The sequence below is a fragment of the Morone saxatilis genome, unplaced genomic scaffold, assembly GCF_004916995.1.
Source record: "Morone saxatilis isolate NCDOM2014 unplaced genomic scaffold, NCSU_SB_2.0 Contig1, whole genome shotgun sequence".
Lineage (NCBI taxonomy): Eukaryota > Metazoa > Chordata > Actinopteri > Moronidae > Morone > Morone saxatilis.
The window spans coordinates 14,619,339-14,643,759 of record NW_023339651.1 but is presented as its reverse complement, the minus strand read 5'-3'; the positions used below and the strand labels follow the sequence as shown (position 1 = coordinate 14,643,759).

At 43.8% G+C, this 24,421-nt stretch overlaps 1 protein-coding gene across 4 annotated transcripts; it reads right to left on the bottom strand.

Moving 5' to 3' along the window:
• mrtfba (myocardin related transcription factor Ba) lies at positions 1–24,092 on the bottom strand. 4 transcript variants are annotated; one of them, XM_035659302.1, is made up of 17 exons: positions 23,931–24,092; positions 18,058–18,145; positions 16,355–16,603; positions 10,448–10,513; positions 10,213–10,268; positions 9,981–10,056; positions 9,581–9,742; positions 9,266–9,441; positions 9,017–9,160; positions 8,677–8,924; positions 7,919–8,084; positions 6,299–7,342; positions 6,019–6,138; positions 5,326–5,472; positions 5,086–5,205; positions 4,869–4,929; positions 1–4,543 (listed from the first exon to the last, which is right to left on the bottom strand). In XM_035659302.1, exons 3-17 carry the CDS (start codon positions 16,515–16,517, stop codon positions 4,029–4,031), a joined length of 3,264 nt encoding a protein of 1,087 aa, XP_035515195.1. In that variant the 5' UTR covers positions 16,518–16,603; positions 18,058–18,145; positions 23,931–24,092; the 3' UTR covers positions 1–4,028. The 4 variants fall into 4 exon arrangements, with proteins under 4 accessions (XP_035515195.1, XP_035515188.1, XP_035515203.1 ...); XM_035659295.1 differs by having other exon boundaries at positions 2–4,543; positions 5,086–5,220; XM_035659320.1 differs by lacking the exon at positions 6,019–6,138 and having other exon boundaries at positions 3–4,543; positions 5,086–5,220.
• Positions 24,093–24,421: the final 329 nt, after the last annotated feature.

The window sequence follows — 24,421 nt, the reverse complement described above, 5'->3', positions numbered from 1 at the left end:
AGGCATACAGTACTTATATACATCTTTTTGAGTATTTACAAAATAGAGAACCCATGGATGTTACACATGTATAAAAATATGCATTACATCTATATAAATATGTACACAATGTGCAAAACATATGGCATACAAACAACAAGAGGCATGGCATGGGTGGTGGGCATGGAGAGGAGACTCTGCTACGATGGAGGATGTAAGTCAGCTGATGAGGGTTGAGAAACCTCCTCTGTGCTTCCAGTAATGTCGCCTAAGTAAGTGTATTTTAATGAAACTGTGTCTTGATGAATGGCGCAGGTGAAGGAGGACAAGTGAGAGAGCTGAAGTCAATACGGGGAAGCCTGAGCCGACGCCTGTTAACTCCAACTACGCAAGTGAAGAAGCTCACAGGAACGTTCCAGAAACCTTTAGTGTGCTCTTCAGACTGATGGTGCTTCCACAGACCTCCAACATCAAGAGACCTCTGTTCAACCACTCAGACGCAAGTGCTTTTGAACTGTTAAACTGTATTACTCTGTAAAAGCTGTTACATTAATAAAATCAAGGCAGGATCTGACATACAGTACAGTATATCAAGGGAGAGCAGCCATTATTGCTTTTAGCTGTCCCTGTCTGGCCAGTCAGCGACCACAATGGTTCACATCGAGTGTGAATCACATACATGTGTAGATTTGCTGCAGCCAAGAGGTTTGTGTATGTCCGATATGAAAAATAAAATAAAATAAAAACAAAATGAAACTCTGCAAACCAAAAATATACACACTCAATCTTTTACAATGTTTTTACATAAGCATGAAAACAAGATTAAATGTTTTTTTCTTTTACTTTCCACGCTAAAAAAAGAAAAGTGATAAATACAAAAAATGTGAGAAACATTAACAAAATGTGATAATATGTTCCACTGCCCTTTTGGCAACAAAATATCTAATTTGATAGCCTTAAAGCTGACAGAGTTGAGAAAGAAAACACTATTAACTCTCTCTTCTAGGATACACATGAATCAACTAGTGACTGTTCATCCTATGTAGGTTGCAACAATGTGGGAAAACAAAACAGAAATACAACTAGACCCGCAAGCAGGTATACTGGGGTCTACAAACCCCCGACGCGACTCAACCAAAAGGTGCACCAACCAGAGGTGACCAATAGAATGAGGCCATCTCTGACTGGGCCTTAAACAGGTGGGTTAACATGAAAAACAAAAACTGAAATACGACAAAGCCCAGGAAGCAGGTCCGTGCAGTGTTTGGCGAAACTCTTTTAAGGTGGTCAAACGTAATAGATTTGGGCACATCCATGTGTCTTGGCCTGATCTGATGATACATGTGTGAGTGCAGCGGTAAGAGCATCGCACTTCTTTGACCAGACAGTGTTCACATAAAGGGCTCTCAATCAGTTTTTGCTCAGGTCACCACATTATTGCTGACATGAAAAGCTAATCAGCATTATACAGGAAAAAACACATTTGTTTTAAATGCAAAAAAATCCCCCCCAAAAAACACACCCCCATTTAATGGTTTCCTGCTAGAAATGACCCTGAAGTACCAACAGCCACTGAAAATGTGCCGTGAAGCCACAACAGAAGAGGGGCAACGCCCTCTAGTGCCCTTGGACGTAATGACAGAATAAAGTGGTTAAAATGTTCTAGAAATGAGATTTCACTGGACATGACTGATTTAAAAAAATTTCAAAGTGCCATACAGTAAAGACTGTATCTATCCCATAAGAATCTTTAAACTGAGATACTGAATCAGTAACTCAATATTTAGGTTAGAAAAAAAAAAAAAAACTGAGTGGGATATGATGCAATCCATTAAAAATAAACATCTAGAATTTATGACGGCTTTTAAAGCAGATAAGCCCTCTGTGCCGACGCCCCACTGCGTATCACACCTCAAAGGTGTGTGTGCGTTTTTTGACTGTAGGACACCAACCGAACAATACAGATAAAAACAGTAAACAGTCATCAGAAGCCTTTAAATATGTCGACTGGATAGCAAATGATTTTTTTTAAAGATATTAGCAGATTTCTTCACACAACTTGCGGGCGACGTCTGAGAAAGAGCTCGAAACTGCCCGAGATTAAACGTGAATACAATCATGCACACAGGGACCCAGGGTGTACATGCAAGAGACAGGAAGACAAATCCATCCACACACACACACACACACACACACACAGACCAACATGCTTTCTTGCCTCTCTCTCACACACTCCTCGGTGAGGAAACCAACTTTGTCCGCAGGTCACAGCAGCCGATCACAAGTTAGACTGTTTCACCAGCCAAATATTACTGTAGAGGCTGTTAAAGCAGACTAACATATCAGCTACAGGGAATTATTAACTAGCATGTTTGTTGGCTAGTGAAGCAGTAATTTCCCACCTTGACACACACACACACACACACAGAGACAAAGTGCAGGGATACTGTAGGACAGCTAGATATAAAGCTCATCTCCAAAGACATCTTTACTCCTTGACACAACCTGCAGCACACACAGCGTTCCCACCTACGTAAGTGTGTGTCTGCGTGTGTCATGAACTGATATTTGTTCCCTTTCCACTGTTTTACGCCAGTTCACTATCACGAGAAAAAAAGCTGCCAACTTTGTGAGTTTAGTCCTATTTTTTTTTTTCTTTGATCTTTTCATTACATTCAAAAGAAGATACTTGGACAACAACTGCAGTATCTCTGGAGCATTTGGCCACAGGATCTTAACGCCCATCGCCAGCCATATTGATCACTTCATATTAACGATCGCCTCGGATATGCAAAGTTCACCTTTTCTTTGTTCGAGGCAGATGAGGCGCGTTGTCGAATCTCCCCGCCTCTTTAGTGCATAGCTCTCACGTAGGTGGAGGAGCTCGCTCCTCTCGTCGTCCAACTCCAAGTCCAGTCTTTGTTCTTTAGTCAATGGTTCATCAGCTTGACCGCAGGGGTCTTTTAGAAGGAAACAGTCACCTCTGATGCAACGTATCAGATTAGTCAGCAAACATGTAATCTACACTATGTGGTAGACTAGACCAGTGTGAACAGAGGCTTGACCTCCTCTCAGCTAGTGAATCCCTTTAAAAACGTGCCTCGCTTCCGGTCAAAGCACTTCCACTGACTGAGTCTGTCCCAGGAGAGTATCTGAGGCTGTGCGGACATCCTGACAAACCCATGTCCCAGGACAAGCCTCTGATGCATTTTTAGTGAGAAGCTGATAAATTTCGTAATTACAACTAGATTTCATTTTTCATCCGCTAACCGGGACTGCCTTTATAGTGACATAGTTAATGTGTAGTAACAACCAGCTTTTATAACCTGGTATGGCACAGTATACTTCAGTGGAACATCAGACCACATGCAAAAGTATTTATGAACCATTTAACATTGGTTACTGTGTTTGCACAGTAAAATTGATGCAATGTTCACTGGAAGCCAACCAGCCAAACCTCCAGTATAAACAACAACGGTCAATTTCACTATCATCAATACTATTCAGGCTCTCTGTCCCAGAGAAAGTGAAGTTGTATTAGTGTGGTTTAAAGTGTATTTACAAACAGTCTGTGCTACCAGTATTCATTTGGCTGTCTCCTCGTCTCTGTAAGTGACCATTAAAACCATGACATCAGACACTGAAAAAGTCTACTCTGTTTAAAACCCCTTTATCACTAATACTACAGGTGACCACCATCACCTTGGTGATGACCTTATTCTGGCTCTGGTTCAGCCATAACAGACCTTGTTTTAAAGCTGTTCAAACGCCTGCTCGTAGTTCAGCTTGAATCAGTGCACTGCCTGTACAGCGTTTCTTACTGTAGTTAGTGGGAATATTACAGATGGTATGGATGTACTGGAAAGAGTGATATGGCACAGAAATACCATGTTTTCTCCTCCTTCTGCTTCCTTATTTAAAATGTTCAAACTCTGTCGGCTGTCGGCCCCTTTCTTCTTCTCTTCTCTTCATCCATCCATCCATCCATCTCTCGCTCCAGGCTCAGCTCCCTTCACTCAATCTTTCTTTTTCTTTCATCCATCCCTCCGTCAGTCCCAGTGCAGCTGCAGGTCGTGTGTATCCAGGAAGTCCGTTGGGATCCCCAGAGGTGTGAGGGCCCCGGCGGGACCAGGAGGCATGGTGAGGTCCAGCCACTCCATATTGTCCAGGCCCGGGTCAGACAGGCCCATGTTGAGCGAGGAAGGGGGCGAGGAGGAATCGCAGAAGGACAGGTCTGATGTGTCCATGGGTGAGTAGGGTTGCTGGTCCATCAGCTGGGCCTGCAGCTCCTCCATCAAGCCCCGTGTGCGCGGGTCTGTCGCTGTCGTCGTATCGGCCAGCGTGCCCTCCAGAAAGGCCTCCAGCTGATTGTCTGTGGCCAGTGAGGAGAGGCTGGGCAGGCTATGGCCGATGATGGGGCTCAGGGTGGGCGGAGGGGCCAACTGGATCTGTGGAGGCGGCCTGGAGAGGGCAGTGTTGACTGGTAGGGTGGTGATGTTTGCTGTGACTGGGACTGTCTTTGTGACAGACACTGAAGGGTCCTGCTGGATAAACGGAGTGATTTCTGGGGAGAGGGGGAGGGATAAAAACAGGGATTATCATGAGGGTACAACCAGGGAGTGCTCCTTTGAAGACCGGCACTGACAGAGACTTTTTTAATCAGATTTTATAGAATAGCTTGTTCACAGTGGGACAGTAAGCTCAGAAACTGGTGCTACTTTTTTTGTGTATTGGCCAAGACAATATGAATCACTCATAATCAGTCCAATTCTGTTAGCATAAGATGTAATGCTGCCTACACAGCAGCTTCCTCAGCGTTTTCCTGAGACCAACTTGCTCAAACTAAACACAATGTTCTGGGTTTGTACTGTCAGTGTGTACCTCCTTACCTCCACTTTCTATGAGAATGTCGAACAAGTCATCCATTTGCTGGCTGGTTGCCGTGGGAACCTGAAAGGACAGTCAACGAGGTTGAGAGACTTAAAGCTGGTTCGAAATAACTCCTCAAGGCTGGAAAACTAAAAATATAGACTGTCTGAAGGACTCAGCAGGTACTGCTGGAGAAATGTATGGCATGGTCTGAGTGGTGCTTAGTGTGTAGCTAACCTGTGAAACATGGTTGGCGTGCAAGTTGCGGCTCTGTTTGACGGCCTCCTCGTAGCGGGGAGGCTCTCTTGTCTTGGGAGGTTGAGTAATAAGCGAGGTGGACTGAAGGATGAAGGCAGGCTGGGGAGAAGAAGACTGGAAGAATAAGAGAGAGATGGAGAATATAGAGGCAGAATTAAGGACCCTCTGTATAGGATAGACTGAACTAAACCCTCTCAGGTAATAACTCAGCACTGATACCTTATTGAAGGGTCCGTTGGAGATGTGGTTGGGTGAAGCCCGGGGAGAGACCCTGTTCTCTGGGGAGCTTCTCAGGAAACACTGGGGATTCATCTCTGGTCCAGTCTGGTTCTCCAAACCAGTGGTGTTATTGCACATAGTTAAAGTCTGTCAAGACACAAGACAGAGTCTCACATCAGTCCATCATGTATCATGGAACTGACATCATCATAACAACAGCGAAACCAGACAGACACAAAAAAATAAAAAGACAGAAAGTCCCTTAAAAAGTCAAAAGTCGTATTCGTCATGTGGTAATACTGGACAAAAACAAATGTAGCTGTTGTTTTAAAGGAGGAAGTGAAAGTACAGCAAATGGGACATGTTTTACCAACACACACCCTTGTGTGGGAAGACTTGTAAATTATACACCATTATCTTAATTAGCTTGTGGCACAGCTGACCCACTGGATTGTGAAAAGTGTGAAACATGCAAACTGTGAAAGTAAGTATGTTTCTACAGATAAATGATCATGACTAAGACGAACTAACTGGAACTAACTGACTAATAACTTCCTAATAAGAGTAAAGAGTTTAGGATTGTTTTATACACTTCAACAACTCATAAGACAGTGGCAGGGGCAGGGCACAATGACACATTAGCAAAAGTCACAAACAGTTCATCACAGCAACTAGTTACGTGCTGTGACTGACCTGTAGCAACTGGTTGGTGGCTAACTGCTGACTGGGTGCCGTCTCCATCTTAGTGGTTGGCAGCTGAGGAACTGAGCCCTGCACCAGGCCTGGATTTGAGACCGTGGCCTGAAGAACAGGCTGACATAAGGAGGAAGGGGGTAAGAAAATTATTTTGTCTACTCATCCACCTTTTTTAAATATAATTTGTAAAACTACACTGAATCTTTACCCCCTAAAGCAGGAGAGCACGCTCCAACAGTTTGACAGCACGACACATTATGTAACTTTATTGCAATACCTGCAGGCTGACAGTGGTGCTTGGCAGCTGGATCGCAGTGGCGTTGTTTGGTAGTGAGACTGGGAGCAGGATTTGAGTTCCAGCCTGGCCAGTTGTGGTTAACAAGGTCTGAGGCTGACCCAGCACCTGGGACACCCCACCTGTGTGGCTGATGAAGAACTGCTGCAGGCTGGGGGCTGCGGGTTGGGACTGGGGTTGGGTCTGGAGTTTGGGACTTCTCTGTGACTGAGAGAGTAGCTGCGGGCTGGTGGTTACTTGGGACTGGGCTTGGGGCTGGATCTGGGTGAGGAGCTGGGTTTGGGTCTGGAGCTGGAGCGGCTTGCCAGAGGAAACAGTCACATCCTCCAACTTGACCACAGTTGGCAGAGGGGAAAGAGTCTGGGAGCCCAGGATAGAGTTAGGGATTGTAGCAGTAGTGGATGAGCAGTTAGACAGGACTGTACCCTCCATTTTTACTACATTTGAGCTCAGGACAGTGGGAACAGGGTTCATTGCAGGTACAGAGGTGAGTTTGGGAGACACAGAGGCAGAGTCGGAAGTGCTGGCCCTCTTCTCCACCTCCAGCTGCATCTTCAGGACCTCCACCAGCCTCTGCTCCTGCTCCAGCTTCCTCATCAACTCTTCGATCTGTCGCTCCTTCTCATGGAGCCTCCTGTCCTTTTCCTCTGGGACTTGGAAGGACAGGAGAGGCGAGGACCGCTGACCCGCCCAGCCAGAGCTTATCGTTTGTGTTTCAGGAGCCTCAGACATGCCTACATCCTGGTGGTGGGTGGAGGGATCGGTGGGATTGGGTGAGACCGGCGGTGTTGGGTTCATGCTCTCTGAAGCCGCCTGCTGGACTGGGAGGACTAAAGCAGGGGTGGTAGTGGTGCTGGTGACCTCCATGGGGACGGAGGAGATGATGGTGGTGGCAGGAGCAGGAGCGGTGTTGGGAGCAGAGGTGCTAGGATTGTCCTGGAAAGGCTTCAGTCTTTCTATCAGATCAGTCTTTGTTCCTGACACGGGGAGGCCACGCAGCTTTAGCTCCAGTTTTAGCTCAGCCACCTAGACAAATATAAACATCAGCAATTATTGGCTTGTGCTAGAGGAGCAGGGTTTTATGAAAGGTGTAGTTATAGTTTAAGTCTAACTTTTATGTCAAGAGTTAAATGAGGAAATTGAAACCACTCTCATATCTTTTAAATATAAAGCTACAGCCAGCTGCCAATTAGCTTAGCACAAAGACTGGAAGCAGAGGGAAACAGCTACCCTGGTTCCATCTAAAGTAAAGAAAGAAAACCTGACTACATCTATTTCTTGACTGGGCCAGTGACTTCCTGGAGCTAGGCTAAGCTAACTTGCTAGTTGCATCAAACTTCCAATCTAACTCTGAGCAGTTGACATCATTGCTTTGTGAAACTTTCTAAATTACGTGACAAAAGCTTGATCTTATGTGGAGTGGTCAGATTTCTATGAAAACATTCTTGTACCGGCTGTGTAATATACTGACACAGTTCAGCAATTTTAACAGCTGAGTAATTTCTTTCTTTAACCTACACTCATAAATTTTAAGCTGCTGGGCTGCGCTGTCCCAAGCTACAAGGGTGAAGGGCTTTCCGGTGCATGTTTGTTTCCAAATACCTTCATCTCCTCCAGGTTGGCAGGCAAGACTCCTGGCTTGCGGTTAGAGAGCGAGTTGTTTGAGCGAGCCGCAGCCACGGTGGAAGGTGGAGGTGCAGTGGGCAAGGACACCATGATGGAGGTTGGCAGGCTGCTGGCGCTGCTGCTCTGACCGTCTGCCACAGGTCTACAGAGAGAAAGAGACACCAAGATGAGGTCATTGTTAGTTCCGGAAATAACTGAAAATACTTCTGTATCACATTGATGAGAAACAGAAAAAGAGGAAGACGATTTGGGTCATGGAGGGGAGGTAGACAAAGGAGTAGATCATTGATGAGAGAGAAAAGAGAAAGACAGGAAAGAGAGAGAGGAAATATGTTTCCAATATGAACAGGCCATCCATCCTGTGCCCTGCGCCTCACACTAACAAAGCCAGTCAACCAAACCACAGTGAACTAGCACAGTTCAAAGGGAGCTTGGCCATGCTGCTGCTGTGAGGACATTCATGAAAACATCCTGTTATTAATATGATTAGATGCAGAGTTGTTATTGGAAACTAGCTAATGGCCCTCAGGTCAGTGAAAACAACAACATTTGGCTTGCGATCAGGTATTTTTAGATAAAGAGTCATGGAGGCAAGCCAAACCAGTTTGTGTTTTTAGAGAAAACACAAAAATGGCCTGAAAAACATAAATCTGTCATATAGGTAGAAATAAAACAACACAACTACTATTTTGTCTAGTTTCTAGTTTTTTAGTTGTAAGGGTTTATATGCATACTTGAGTGGTGCTGGTAATATAGTCTGGTAGTTGTAGTGCTGTTGTTGCTGGCTGAGGATCTGCAGCTGGAGGAACAGCTGCTGCTGCTGCAGTAGTCGGGCATAAGAGGAGTCCATGGGTGCTTCACTGGCCTCCTGCTTCTGGTCTGGGGGAACATACTGGTGGTACTTGAGCTTTTTCACCCTGGGTTTGGGCTCTTTGCCCTTCTTACTGCGGCTCTTCTCTGAGGGCGTCTTCTGCTGGCTTTGCTGTTGTGGGAGTACATACGGGTTTTGTCCAGCAGCGTTCAGATACAATAGAGGTGACAATATATTTAGGAGGTAGAAAGAAATGCTCTTACTTTTACCAGTGTTGGGCCTGGTTTGGAAGGAGCAGCTGTGGTGACTGGCTGTGCAGGAGTGACAGCTGGGCGGCTGGCAGGCGGCTCATTGGTAGAGATCACTTTCACAAAGTCTGTTGTTGCTTGTGTAACAACTGGGAATGCCTGAAGAAGCAGAACACAAAGACACTTATAACTGCGAAGCTAACACTGAACACAAATCTGCAGCTACTAGAGCAGGTATACACAAACACCAGTCCTAGATCTGACCTGCAGCAGGGGGCTGGGTAGTGCTGGTGCTGCTGGGGCTGGAGAGGGCGTCTCTGGCACTTTGCTCTCTGCTGGAGAGGGGACAGAACTCTGGGACTCCTGGCTGGCTGGCTGCTCCGGGGACAGGGCATCGTAGCTGTCTTCATCCAGAACCTTAGGATAGTTCACCTGGCCCACTGAGAGACAACAACAAAGCACAGTAATGGAAGTTTTATCATAATTTCACTCCAGTACCCTGCATGGTTGACCAAACAAAGACCTTTTGCTGATAGTGTCTATTAAAGCAGAAACCATTCTATCATCACTGTCTCTTACCGATTATTGCCTGTTTAAGGGTGGAATCCACCGGCAGGATGTTTTTCTCCACCAGCTCCATGGGACCGGGTCTCTGGGCGATCTTCTCGTTCAGGTTGTCGGCCAGCCGGGCCCTCTTCAGTCTCATCTGGGTGGCCTGAAGTGATGGTTCCGCTCCAGTCTCTGGGGAATGAAAAAAAGTCACACAAAGAGAATATTTCTACTTCTAGATTTCTTGTTGGTGAAATATTTGTTTACAGCACAGTGTCTGGTGCCAACTGAGTAAATGCTTGCAATAAACGTTTGTCTGTAGCATACAGGAAGATCAAAATGTTCAGTCTTTTTATTCCAATGCTTTAGTTAAAGCTCTATAGGGAATATTATATAATTCAAGTGTATGTAATGAGAACTACAGTAGTACCTTGCAGGATGTGCATCCTGACCAGCTCTGCTCTCTCTGGACGACTGCGGATCTTGTGCTTGAGAAAATTCTCAGTCTAAAGAGAAAGACGGACACAGAACTGTCAGTAAATCATCTAAATGTTCATGTGCTGTTCTGTTCTGCTGTACTGAATAGCACAACAGTCAAGGAGTTATTTTATTCTGCTTCTCAGTCCACATTTAGCACTTTATTTCCAAACTGGGTGCCTTACCCTCGCTCGCTCCAAACTGCGAATCTGCCCATGGAAAGCTGCCGGGCTCTTCAGAGCTGCAAAACACAACATTTTATTTTTGCAAGTTTGTAAACAAATGATTTGATGGGGAAAAAAATTGAGCAAACATGTTTATTATCTCAGCTATCAAGGTCAGATTTTGTTATCGTATTTCACGCCCACACCACAGTAGCTTTTCAGTGAGTGATGGACAACTGGCAGTGCTGATACTCACGTGGCATGATGCCCTGCTCCACCAGCTGCTCCCGGGTTCGCCTTTGCTGAAGCCTCAACTGCAGGACTGAAAACAAAAAGGGAAAAAAAAATGTATAAAAGAAAAATGTTGATTGTGATGTTAAGTAGAAAAAAATAGTAGAAGAAAAAAGAACAACATGATGGAAAGCAGAAAGGAGATGAGGTAGTGTTTAAAAATAAAAGGGGAAGAAAAATGAGATCAGACTAAAAAGGTAACCACATAGTAACTTCTCCCCACCCCGATATATCACTCATATCCTGCTCTCTAGTCACTAGTTTTCCAACATACGATAACGTCACTCTATAAGAGGCATTATATACTCAGAACTCAACTTATCTTACCAGTCGGCCGCGTTCGTATAAACACTTTTTACACTCTGAAGTGCATGGTAATGTGGTGAATTTATATCAGCTATTCCTGTGCAGCCATTAAGAGCCGGCAGAGGAGACTTTAACTCAAAACAGTTGGTCCGATCTTGTGGGATTTGTTTGTAGCTTCACTTCTGAGAGTTACCTAGTACAACTTCAGTCCTTTAAAGCCTTTTAAAAGTTCTATATGAGATTTAAAACATTAATATAGCAGCAACAACAACTTTTTGCTGTAAAAAGGTTTAGTGAAGTAATGGTGTCCTGAGACGAGAAGGACATCACACTTCCTCTACCTGCGTTATTTTACAAGCCGATCTGGCCAGCTGTGTATGTTGCGCATGCGAGTCCTTCCGTGTGAGAAGAAAAGCAACTGAAACTACTGTTTTTCTCATCTATGTCAGTAAATTAAGGATTTATTTCAAGCAAAGCAGAGGTTGGTGATTGTTGGAACCGTGGGAAGACTAACAAAGACACTTTTGGTGAGTTTTATTTGATTTCTGTCCACTTTAGATGAAGTTACGATGTAATGATGATATGCAAGGCGAAATGACTGTTTTTGTCTATGGTGTGTGGTGGCAGCCGATAGTGTTATACGGGCTGTTTTGACACTTAGAAAAACAATCTGGCAAACTTTTCTCCAAGGATTAGCTGAAGTTAAACACAGCTATTTTCTCATTTAACTTCGAATTAAAAGATTTATTTCAACCAAACTAGCATTGGTGATCGTTGGAAGGACTAATCTAAACTACATCCAGTTTGAAGTGTGTTTTACGATCCTCTACGAGGTAAAATTGCTGGTTTTGTCAATGGAATCTGGTCGGCTGTAGCGCCCACTGTTTTAGTCTGACATGTCGGTGCTCTAATTTGATATCTAGTGGCAAGAGAATTTCATATATAGCCTTTCAGAATAGGATGGTGTTTCATTCTGTTTTCCTACAAAGCCTAACTTAACACATTTCCCAAGCTTTTATTATGTCCTGAAATCTTTTTCGACCCCTGCTTCTCAGAAACAAAACGAGGCACGAGGTATGAAGCAATCACAAGAGGTCATGACCAAAATACCCGTAAACAATGTTGTATCAACCCTCAACACTTCCAGAACTCCGGGACAAGCTGGCAACTGCATTAGCTCACTTCAGTTGAGCAATCATGACAATAACAGCAAGGAAGGCAAGTGCTCACCTGCTCTGAAGTGAGTGCAGCAGTCACTGAGTGTCTCTACCTCCATACAGGCCATTTCTTTACACTGAGACTTCTGGCCTGTTGAGCAGTCCAAAATACAACTAAGGGATTAAGCCATTATTTGAAGTGTCAGCCTCTCTCTCGATCCCGTCAGCGGCAGTGCAACATGATCAACCGAACGATAAGAATCCAGTGTTAAAAATTTCAGAGACAACATTAGGCCCGTCCTTTATTCATCTACTCCTCCCCTCATTTTTTTTATTGCAGGGCCACAACCCCCTCCTCCTCTTGTTCACTCACTTCCCTCTCTCACTCAGCCAGTTTGGGATGGGTTTGTTTTCTGCCTCACGGCAATTCCAACATAGCCTGGAGTAAAGAACTATGCTGGTTCCTTGTAACTACTAAAGACAGGTCAAGAGTTTAAATCCGTACCGAGCATAATACCTTGGAAGACCTGCAGATTTGCAAGAATGCAATACTGATCATGAGTAAAGACACTTCTCCATTCACAGGAAGGGCCAAAACCTACAGTGAAAAACAAACTCTCTTGCTTCAACAGAAAGCAGCTGGCGTGACAGACTTTAACTTTTTTGTGTTTCTCATCTGTCTGGTGTCCATTCATTATTGTCATAAACATGCTGAGGTGATAAACATAAACTGGGTGAAAGTCTCCCAGGGTGAGACCACAGATTGCATCAAACTGTTGCACATCAAACTGTAACCTTTTGCATACTTTGACTGGGAATGCTGCAGCTTTCAACTAAACATGTAGTGAAACATTTACAGACATTTACCCTGGCCCCTGTTTAAACGGATATTTTGCAGGGCTTGTTGGTAAGGAGCTGTACATCCCTGAATTAAATGAACAATTCGGAATTCAGTAAATAGTTGGAGAAAGGTATGCAGCGGGTATGTTTGTTTAAGGTGATATATGCAGACTTCCAGTATGTGGCATTGTCCTGAATTCCTCCGGGAAATGTTGCTCAGCCCGACAAACAGACGCCGACCTGTGACCTAAGCAGGCTGAGGAGAGCTAGACGACATGACTAAGCTGTTTATACACACAGAGATAGGCACACACATATATGGCTGGTCAGCAGATCAATGGAGCAAACACAGGCTAGCATAAAAATGAGTCTGTTTCACCTGCAGTCAAAAAGTGAGCGCTTTAATATTAATCTAGCAGTGGATTTAAAACATTCAACAACCCGAATAAGACACAAGTTGGTCATTATAGCTGATGAAATGTGTGAAACGAAAAATGATGGATTGATTAGTGGACAATCTGCCATCGCTCTGGCCTTCCTACTACTGACGGTCGGACTGATCTGTTCAATATAAACATCGAGCCAGCAGCCGGTTAGCTTAGCTTAACATCAAGACTGGAAACAGAAAGAAACAGCTAGCCTAGCTCTGTCCAAAGGTAACACAATCTGCCTACTAGCACTTCTTCAACTCACCAATTAACACGTTATATTTCGTTTGTTTAACAAGTACAAAAACTGAGGTGTAAAAACATCACCATGAGGTTACCAGGCAACCAGACAAGAAATTGTCCCACACACAATCCTGGTAACTGTTTTAACACTTTGGTTTTTGTACAAATGAAACAAACAAGACACAAGGTGTTAATTAATGCACTTTAGAGGTGCTGGTAGGCCGATTTTGTTCAAATTTGGACAGAGCCAGGTAAGGTAATTCCCTTTGTTTCCAATCTAAGCTAACACTAAAATAGCTCTAGCTTCATATGAAATAGGCAGATATGAGAGTGGTGGCAGTCTCCTCTAACTCTGAGAATAAAAGCTAATAAGTATATATATATCCCAAAATGTTGCACTATTCCTTTAAAGCGAATTGATAAAAGAAAGAAATCGACACTACTGTCCCAATCATTTTAAAATATAAATGACAATATCAATATACCACTAATGCATAGGCAACCAGAGACCTCACATTGGGTGACATTTGTATTTGTCAAGACTGACATGTTTCGGAGCTGCAACAGAAACACTGAGTGTTAAATACATTGCTAAACCCGGATAGGTGCAACAGGGAGGGTGTGGGCACCCATCTATGACTCTGGCCTATTTTTTGAACGTCTGACTGAATCCAAAAATAATTCAAATACAACAGCACAGTTGTGATGGTCTTTCTGTACAACAGACAAAGAAGTAACTCAAAAAACAATTTCTTTGCAAAGTCTCTATAGAGTCAAACACAGGAAACATTTACTATTTATAAACTACTCAAACTACTTCTGAGGACTCCTACTTTAAAGTAGCCGATTATCATGTGGAGATCCTATTTTAGTCTAAAAGTTGGGCCATATACACGTGATAAACTTGAGATTACCTTTTGTTTCAAGCTGTGGACTCCTTAAAACCCTCGGCAGGATTTTGCTCTCATCAATAACCTTATTGATTTCACGTCACAGGCTACCTCTTACTGGCCAAACTCTCATTCCCTGTCACAACAAACTCACTGCCCTGAGTCTTGACGTCCCACTCTGCTGACAGAGCAGTTCTCCTCCAGACTCTGAGCTACAGCCTCCTGTCCCCCACACAACTGGAGTGGTCTCAGACACTCAGACCTGTCACGATGGCAGACAGATTAACACCTGCATGTTAAAACCAATATGAGAGAGGGAACTTTGCGGTTGGCCAAGTGCTGGGGATGGCTCAGAGGGTGGAAAGTATGAGGTGTGTGTTCTCACTTGAGGGGAAATGACAAAAGCCAAGATGATGAGTGGGTGCTACTACTGTTGACATTCCACAAAGATTTTTCCACCGTTAAGACATCTTACTGCGCTCTCCTGCAGACAGCAGCAGCCACCGTGTACCATGGCTCAGAATCCTACATTTATCCGAAACATGTTTAATCCAGTCTGGAATAGCTCTGGCTAAACACCCTGCGTTTGTTGACTGTATCTGACAAATTAGATTTTCCTAAGCATGGTGATCAATATTGCAGTGATTGCACTGGACTGATCTCCCTACACCATCTAAGCCATGATTAGGAACTGGCAAATGCAGCAGTGAATCTAACCCACTCCTAAAGCCTGTTAATCACGTACCCATCCATCAGTGTCTGAGTCAGTCCCATGTGGCTGCCAAAATAACACCAACATCGTGAGGGTGATGAGAAGCGAACATGCAGGCTGACTAGCATGAAGATAATTTCCTTCGAGAACTGTACAAAAGAAAAGTTGATGGAGGTTTTAGGAGTTGAGGACTTTTGTTGCCCATTTTGCCCATTAGTTGATTCAGGGACTACGTGCCCGCGTGCATGTGTACATGCATTTTTGAACTGTGTGTAGTTCATCTATGCTTGAAAGGTATTTAAGGCTAAGCAGGGCTGACACACAGTACGTGCCACCATGTTGGAAGAGTTGCAACAAAGGCAGGGAGCATAATGTTATTACTTATATCAGCTGTTATGCTTGTGTGTGTGATTTATGTGGAATTTAATTTCTGTGAGTGTATTTAGGGAGGCGGTTGCTCCACATTTTTAACCCTCTATATGCATTCCTTGGGTCTTTAGAGACCCAATTTTATTGTCTAACTAATTTGTGTTCCTCAATTACACCCTTAAGTCCCCTCTATTGTTATTGTTTTGTTGTTATCTGATGTTTTCCTATAAAAAAAAAAAAGTTTATAGGGTTTTATAGATGTTTTTTTTCTATTCACAGTATGCAGGCAGCATCTTGTTTGGCTTGATTGTGATCAGTGTTGTTTCTTCAGTTATTTCATTTTGTGCCAACTTATCATTCAGTTAAATCAGGAGCAGAATAAGAGTACAAGTATGATGATGTTCACAGCCAAACAGTGGACAGCTGCACACAGCCATTTTGCAATAACCACAAGACAGTGACAGTTTTGCTATCACCTTGCTGACTCATCTGAGTTTCATTGAGCCGTTACAGTAGCCAATGTGTAACAGAGTGCAATATGTGTTTAAACAAATAATACACATGAGATATATAGAATGTGTCAAAAGATGAATATAATTTGAAAACATTTTAGCATGGAAGAGGCAAATAACGTAAAGGTTCATCAGTTTTTTAATAAAGAGAAAGGATGCTTGTTTGACCACAACAAAGTCTTCAACTTCAATAGAAGCTAGCAAAATCTTTGTGAGGCTGAAGCCAGTAAATAATTTGGGACATTATACTTGATAAATCTAAGAATAATTAAAAGTGGAATATATTATTTCTTTAATGTTTTTTTTGCCCTGTCATTTAATACCTCCTGTGTTATGTACAGAATTGTTTTGGTCTGTTTATTGTCACTTCCGTCCTAGCATGCCATAATAGGCTTGTACATCAGCACGTCCTCACCATTTTTGCGTTCATTAAGTGGAGGCAGACTCTGTGTGGGCTGCAGCGATAACTCCTCCATCTCATGGGTCACTGCCTCGCTCTGGGGACTGGGCAACAGCAGATTTAACATCCCACAGTCCCCCTCTGCGCCTAGCTGCCCCTGAGAGGCCTGGGGCTCCATCCTGCCTCGGGAGGTGATTGCGTGGGGATCCCAGGCAAGCGACAGGGGTATGGGTCACCGTCCCTTTGGATATGTCTCACTGCTACCTGCGTGGATAAAAGAAAGAAGAATAGTGAATGACTTAAGAGGGAAAAACAGGACAAACACATAACGCAAGGATACTTTGTGGGCTCCTCATGAATATCAGTAATTCAGAATAATAACCATCATCCTGTTGGTATGACTACTTCACCCAACTGGTGAAATGCTAAGGGTGGCATTTCATTTCAGCCATCTGGAAGAGCTCAGTCGCAGCCCAAATTATTCATTAAACGAGCTGGGTTGGCTATTATTACTGAATAATCACTTCAAACCACTGCTCATGAGAAACAACGCCAGTTAATGCATGAATGTTCTCTCTGTTCAGACAGGCTTCATAATCTGGAATATGACGTCGCTGTGGCCGTTTCAAACAGAGGGAACGGAAACATTTCAGGGAGCAAAACAAACAGTTTAGTATCCATGGCTTCCCAACAGTCTCTTAACCAGCAGATGACAGACTGCTCAGTCTCAATGTGTATGCTATTTATCGCTCTCCAGCAGCACCCACATGCATCCATTCCAGGATCTAAGCACTCTTTACTAACCATCCTGATGTGTTGCTTTTGGCTGAGAACCACTGTGTTCCTATGGCTGCTTGTATTTCTCCCTGTAGGCACTTAAAGTGCCAAAGGCATTAGACGGCACAGGGAGACTATGTGGGATAACATGTCTGAAGGCTGTCCATTCTGGTGGCTGAACGCTGATGCCATGTCATGTATCCAAACATAATAAATCCCAAACCCAATGTTTCATGATCTCTTGATCTGCTGGCATAAAGAATGCTCTGAAAAAATATTTTAACAAACACACACTGAATTTTAGTTGTTTGCAATACGTAAAGTGACACGGGAATCTGCCCCACCAATCAGATATCAAGTATTAACATGGGAGTCAATCCCAGTTCACTTGGCCATTTACCGACAATCTGAATTGGTGCACGATGAATCCGGTCACCACTGCAAAATTACCCCACTTTCTAAAACTTGGCTTCTGACCCGCAGCCACTTTCTGTCCCCTTAATGATGATTGAGGGCCACTAAAACACCATGCTACAGACAGAATCACAGCCTTGATGTTCAACAGTTCAACCTCAGTGACGTTCTGTGACAGATCTCAGTAGTAACAAAGAGTTGGATCACAAACTATGGTGGAAAGATAAATAGCACTTGATTCCCATTTTAAGTATTTGGCCCTGGAGCTAATATCCTTAGCTCAAAGAAGCTTTATGGGATCCACATTTTGATTGGGATCTAATGAAAGAGAAGGAAAGAAGAAAGTACACACATACAAAAGGAGGGGGATGGTGAAAAAAGAAATACATGACCACAACCTCCTCAACCAGAAATTGGTGACAGGCTGCTCCAACAACACAAAGGCAAACCAAAGGCTATGTTTGTAAATGTATACCAATTGTTGATGTATTGATAGTAAAACTCTTTTTTAGTTGATCAGTTCATACCTGTAGTAGCAGAGGACGGCAAGGGAAATAGGAAACAGATGTCCAGGCTAGTTGCAGTCCAGAGTCACTCTAAGCCATGGAGTCAAACCTGGTAGACAGAAAGGAGCAAACATGAATATGTAAAATGCATCAGTCTATCAAAACTCAAAGAGATGATGGAGCACAGCTCATAGACTGTAATTTAATAACATGTTCAGTCCTGTAATGTAATTCTAAAATGGGTTTCTGTAGGCAGCATGCTATTGCTATTGTTGGTCCCTCTTCCTGTGTTCATCCCAAAAAAGTTACATTTCTCAATGGTAATTTAAAAAGCATTTTGTAAAGATAAATACATATATTTATTACAGAAAGCAAGATGGAAAAAGAAACCAAAAACACTGAAACAATGGCATTTTTCTTAGACGGCATTAGGGCAAAACACACTACAAAAAAAGGGAACGAATAACTAAAAAGAAAGTAATGTGATATCATGCCTACAAATTATAATCCATTAAAATGATCAAATAAAAAAACACAGTGCCTGACCAGACACTAATGTTGCTTGAATAGGTGTGTTTGCAGAGAATAAAACAGATGACAAGTACCACTTAAAATATGCCTGAATGAAACTAGCAGACACTTCAGGGTGGATCAAAGCCTGAAAATGAACCTGCAGTTCTTTCTGTCGCAGTCTATAGTCAACTGTTTTCACGGTGATATTAATACAACATGTATTTAGACGTATTCACAATACCAACGAAAGAGTGTAAAGAATTTACAGGCAAGCAGAAAAGAGTTCGAAGCAGCGACAACCCGTTTAACATCCTCAACATCATCAACATGCCCACTAGCTGTGAATTCTCTGGACAGTGATCTGCTCTATTCTAGAGCTGTCACTTTCTTTCCTATTATTTATTTATTTTCACTTTCACTGCCTTTAATCAACAGTGACAGCTGAAGAGGAACAGGAAAGTGGGCGAGAGAGAGGGGATGAAACGCAGCAAAAGGGGCCACAGGGCGGAGTCGAACCCGTGTCCGCTGCAGCGACGACTCAGCCAAGGTGAGCTACCGCGGCGCCCCAGGGCTGTCACTTCTTATTGGAAAACATGTATAACATGTATAAATGTGCTTCACTTTCACAACAGATGATTTAAAGCAAAGCCTGTGGACAATCGCGACACCAAAGCGTCTGAGCAGCAGCGTGCGTCTGTCGGCGACGTACAAAGCAGCTGTCTAACTCTGCGTCGATGACACATCTGCAGACTCACTCGCTGACTTTAGCTTGCCACCCAAGCGTGGCAGCGGAGCAAAGGCAGCGCAGGCGAGCGGACCAACATGAAGTGTACCTCCTGGTCTGCCTGCTGTTATTTGGCACACTCAGCTTCAGCAGGCGCCCCTGCCAAGAGCTCGTAAAAATGCCATCGCTGATAAAATAGCAAGATTTCTATGAAAGGATAGGCGGATGAGGCCCCACTGGTGTGTTTACAAGCTAATGTCTTATCGTTTTCCTGAGTGGTGCCATACATTTGTACTATGTTCTAACATACAGCTCCTACGGGTGAAGTCTAGATAAGTTCAGGGTTGCATTAGGACAATAGACGTGGATTCAGTGTGCAGAGGTAATAGAAACTCTCTGTGCTGATGAGTCAGAATCAGAATCATTGGGCTGCACACACAGAAGCTTCCAGGACTCTTCACTACGTATGCTTAGTACACAAATTAGCTAACAAGATTGGGGTTTGATGGGTGTATGAATGTACTGACACAGATAATGGCCTTGTACTACATCCCTGATATTTGCTTATTTGTTATGTTTGTTTATGTAGTTTCATCCCCGACCACAGCATCAAAAAAGCTATGAAAAAAACCCCCTGAGTTTCGCTCTTTGTATTTTGACGCATTTTCACTATGATGCAGCATTTTCCTGAGTATCTTCAATAAACTTTGTATCAATGTGCTCTTGCAGTGGTGGCGGCTGGTAAGAAACTAAAAGTGATACTCAAACAAAATATGCGTACAGACATAAAAAAGCACGGAGAAACTCCGCGTATAACATGCTGTGTGTGTTTATTGTTGGGTGCCTATGAAAAAGAGAAGATTGGAGAAACAATGTCACCGGCTGACGGGGCTTTGTGGGATAAACATCGGCGCTGGCCCGGCAGAATCAAAGGGTGGATTCCAGATGGCGAGCGCTGCGTGTTGCTTTGCCGTGCACTGTTCTTTTAATGGCACGGGGCAACAAGTACCATGTGTTTCATGAAAGGGTAAAGCAAGTATTTACTGTACACACCAGTAAACACGCTATTAGAGTCAAAGGTGGGATCAAACGTGGAGGGTGAGAGAGACATGGGCGTCTGCTAGTCATGTTTATGTTCAAATGTAATGTTGGATTACTTTTCCACAAACGTTTCAACAATGAATGACGGGTCAGGGCTATAAAAAGGTTCGGGTTGTCCGCTCATACGTCACATGACACTAGTCTTATTCTGCCACTGGGGGTGTTTGCTATTTAAACCCTGGTCTCTGCAGTGGCCCATGCTTATGTCAATTATCAATGCTGTACTGTGCAACCACAAAGATATTAACAAATCTACCCACCCCTTCCCTCAGCTCACAGCTTGCTTTCGTGCTAAATGTGTTGCCAACATTCATGTTGTATCAACATCAGGACAACGACAACAGCAGTTCATTTTTATCGGAATTTCCCCATTGTGAGACAACTAAAGGAATATCTTATTTTATCTTATCTTATCATTTTCAATGTGTATTCATACAGCTAATGAGGAACCACATTAGGTGCTTATCACGCTTATCGTGGAGCTCAATGCGAAGATAGCATCTCACACCTATCTAAATCAACTGGGGTGGAATCTATGACGGACGGAAAACAAAAACTGGCTTCAGCTTTCATCTTTGTTTTTATAACTGCAGCACCTGAAGATCAGACCTCAACTAGGTCATCATTTGAGCGTACATTTTTGCAGTCTGATGCCAGTATCTAGGTGTGTCTGTCCTGAGGCTGTTCACAACCTTATAAAAAGGCCTAGAAGTACGTAATGTAGGTGAGAGGGTTTATGACGTTCTACTGCCTTAAAGGACTAGTGTGAAGGATTTAGTGGAGTCTAGCAGTGAGGTTGCAGATTGCAACCAACTGAATACCGTACTAGGGTTGTACCTGACTCAGAATTTTGTCCGTCGAATCAGATTTGGCATTTAAATACCAATAGTCCTCTATTTTTTTTTTTAGTTCAGTGCAACACTGAACTTCTATATCAGCCGACATGAGTCTCATGTTTTAATGCCTTTATTCGTCATCTGTAATGTGAAAACATCAGATTTCCACACAGTCAGAGAAAGTCAAAGTCTGCGTCATTCCTCAGAGTTCAGTTCCAGCACACCACGAAGCGTCTCTCCTTCCGGGATGCTGCTGTCAGCTGATGAGTCAACCACAGTGGATGACAGTAGAGGACGTCTTACCAGCGTCTGTTTCAAAAGAGGTTTAGTCGACTTTACCGACAGTCATCACCAGAGCAAAGAGCCAACAGACTGGAGTCGAGCTGCTGTCTCGGCGTCACACAAACCCTCAGTTTCTGTCACCGTTCACTGCTTCCATCTTAGTTTGGTGATTTGTGTTCAATTTGAGACTTTGTAAAGTGTATAACCTGACATGCTGTCGCTCTGGCATTGCTCTGTTATAAGGGCGCAGCTAAATAATAAAAGTGCAGAGATTCGACTGAAAAAATGCAACTCAACTCAGGGTGTTCTCCAATGATGACTTAAATCATCGACTTTTCACTGGCAGCCCTACTGAACACCCCTCACCTTACCCTCTCGTTTCAAGCATGTCAGAGAAACTATGGTGTCCCCAAAACTCATAAAAGATGCGAGAGGCCCTTTCTTAAGGTTGACGAGACTGAACAAAAAAAACATACAACTTCTTGTTTGGGGAATCAGGATATGAAACAATATTCAAAGTCCAACCAGCATTTCACAATCATGTTTTCAGTAAATCAGTTATTTTGCCAACCACAGAGTTATGTATCCACAACAGTAACACACAACTTCCCGGTCTCTGCATGCTGACGAGTAGAGGTCATGGGTCAACTTTACTACAAATAGGCCTGGCTGCGAAGCATTCGAGTGATGAAATACCCACAGGCATTCACATACACACACATTCACTTAACTGACAACGTGAGATAACTGAAAACTGCAGCCTCGGTCTGAGAGTTAATAAACCATGAAGCATCAAGGACGTCTGGTTTCTGCTGTGATGAAACTCAATGACGATATATAATGCCTTACATTATAACATAATATATATGTATAAACTACAGTTTTAGTATGCGGGTTTCTGGGCCTTAATTAGTCCACGTCTAGTCCCACAAAAATGTCTTCTTTTATCCAGAGATAAGACAGAAATGATGTCATCACTGTGGCTCATTCACTACAGTCGCTGTTCTGCTCTGTTCCCACAGACGTGTGGTGTCATTTCCTTCCTGGCTGCCTTTGTGGACTTCTTCTAAAAACAGTACAAAAGAATCGAACATACAAAAAAAAAACCAAGGTCTCATTGGCTGGAAGCCTAAAACCATGGGACTGTCACACCTAAGAAACGAAGGACCATCACAGCAGCTACTTAGCTACACTTCAGGAGAGAGCGCAGCCTGCAATGAAGAATAATGTAGGCAGGTTATGTAAAGTAGTTTCCGAGAAAGGAAAGCCTGAAGAAACGGCCCAGGGTGGCACCCTTTTCTCTGGGTAGATAACTCTTAGCACGTCAGTACTAACAACTCCTGCAACCCAGTAGAGTCCGGTTTCTACAATCACTGTAAGGAGGAAGCCCATTCTAAAGCTAAAGAATCAAACCCGTCTGCCTGCATTGTGATATCTGGTTTCATTTTAACTGAATTCAGCACGTGGAGAGCATATATAGTCCATGATGGAGGGACATGGATACCCTAATCTGAAGTGATGTGAGCAGACGGTCTTCCTGCAACCAATAATATACTTATATATATATAATAAGCCAAACACACAGGGATGTATGGCTAACAGCCTTGAGATATATACTCCCCCATCCAACCATAGTGCATAGAATTTAAATAAACGCTAACAATTCACACTTTTCGGTGACAGACTTTGGCTGGAAAGGGCCGCCGCTGACAACCACCACATCCTGCCTGCCTGTATGACTCACACAGACCGCCACCTGGTTGGATTTGCTGCAGCACTGTCCTCACTCCCTGTCCTCACTCCCTGTCCTCGCTCCCTGTCCTCACTCCCTGTCCTCACTCCAATCGATCGGCAGGCAATAAGATAACATCCTGGGGTTTGTGCAGGCGAGAGGGGGCCTCATTACACAGCGTGCCCGGTTAGTATTACCGGAGTAATTGGGCTGCCAGTCATTCAGAGAGCATCCCGGCTCAAGAGGAAACGGCGGACATAGATATAAAGTCTACACCAGACTCACGAATAGCAGTAACCTGACAAGCAGATAGTTTACAGCTTGAATACATTTCCCCGGCGGTGTTGTTATTGACACGGCTGTCTGTTATCGCGGTGGTGGAGGCGGGTGTGTGCGGGATGAGCTAACGGCGGCTAGTTACTTTAAATCTGACAGGTGAGTGAGCAGCAGCAGATAGTGGCAGCCATAAAGCACAATGAAAAGGCTGGCGTGGCCACCATTGCTGGGACTAAGAAACAATAAGTCACAGTTAAAGCCTCGCTGCTGCTGCTCTGCTGTGTAGTCTTGCCGAGCCTCGTCTGCCCGTCTGTGTCTGCATTATCCTCAACAACAACCTCCTCACAGTTTTCGCCAGTTAGCTCGGTTCAGCTAACACAGGCTAACATGCTAAAAACATGACAGCGCCGCTGCGGGTCTGTGGGCTTACCGAATTGCGAAGACTGGGAACCCGAATCAGCCCGAGCTCTGGTTCACAAAGAGAGGTCCATTAATGTCAGTGGAGCTGTCTTCTGTGTTTATTTCCCCCCCCTCTGTAGCTATGAGATTGAAGTTTATTTCGCGGAGTAAAATGGCTGCGACTGGTCTCGGTTCGGATGCAGAGTGACGTAATGACGCTGTGAGACAGGAAGAGTCGGGGGAGTGGCGGAGGGATCGCTGTCCTCTCTATCAGCACTTTATTATTTCTACTGTATAAAACACCACGAATCCACCACTGAGCTCTGAACGTGATCAGCAAACACATCTGCTTTTTGTTCTCGCATATTATTTATATTACTTGCTACAGTGACAATGTTAGACGCCCACGATGAGGAGAGTAAAATCAGGCATCCTCATTCAGTTCCTCTGTATTATTTGTAGTTTGCTGTTAGACTTTACTTGAGAAATTAAAAGTACAAATGTAAAGGTAAAGTAAAGCCA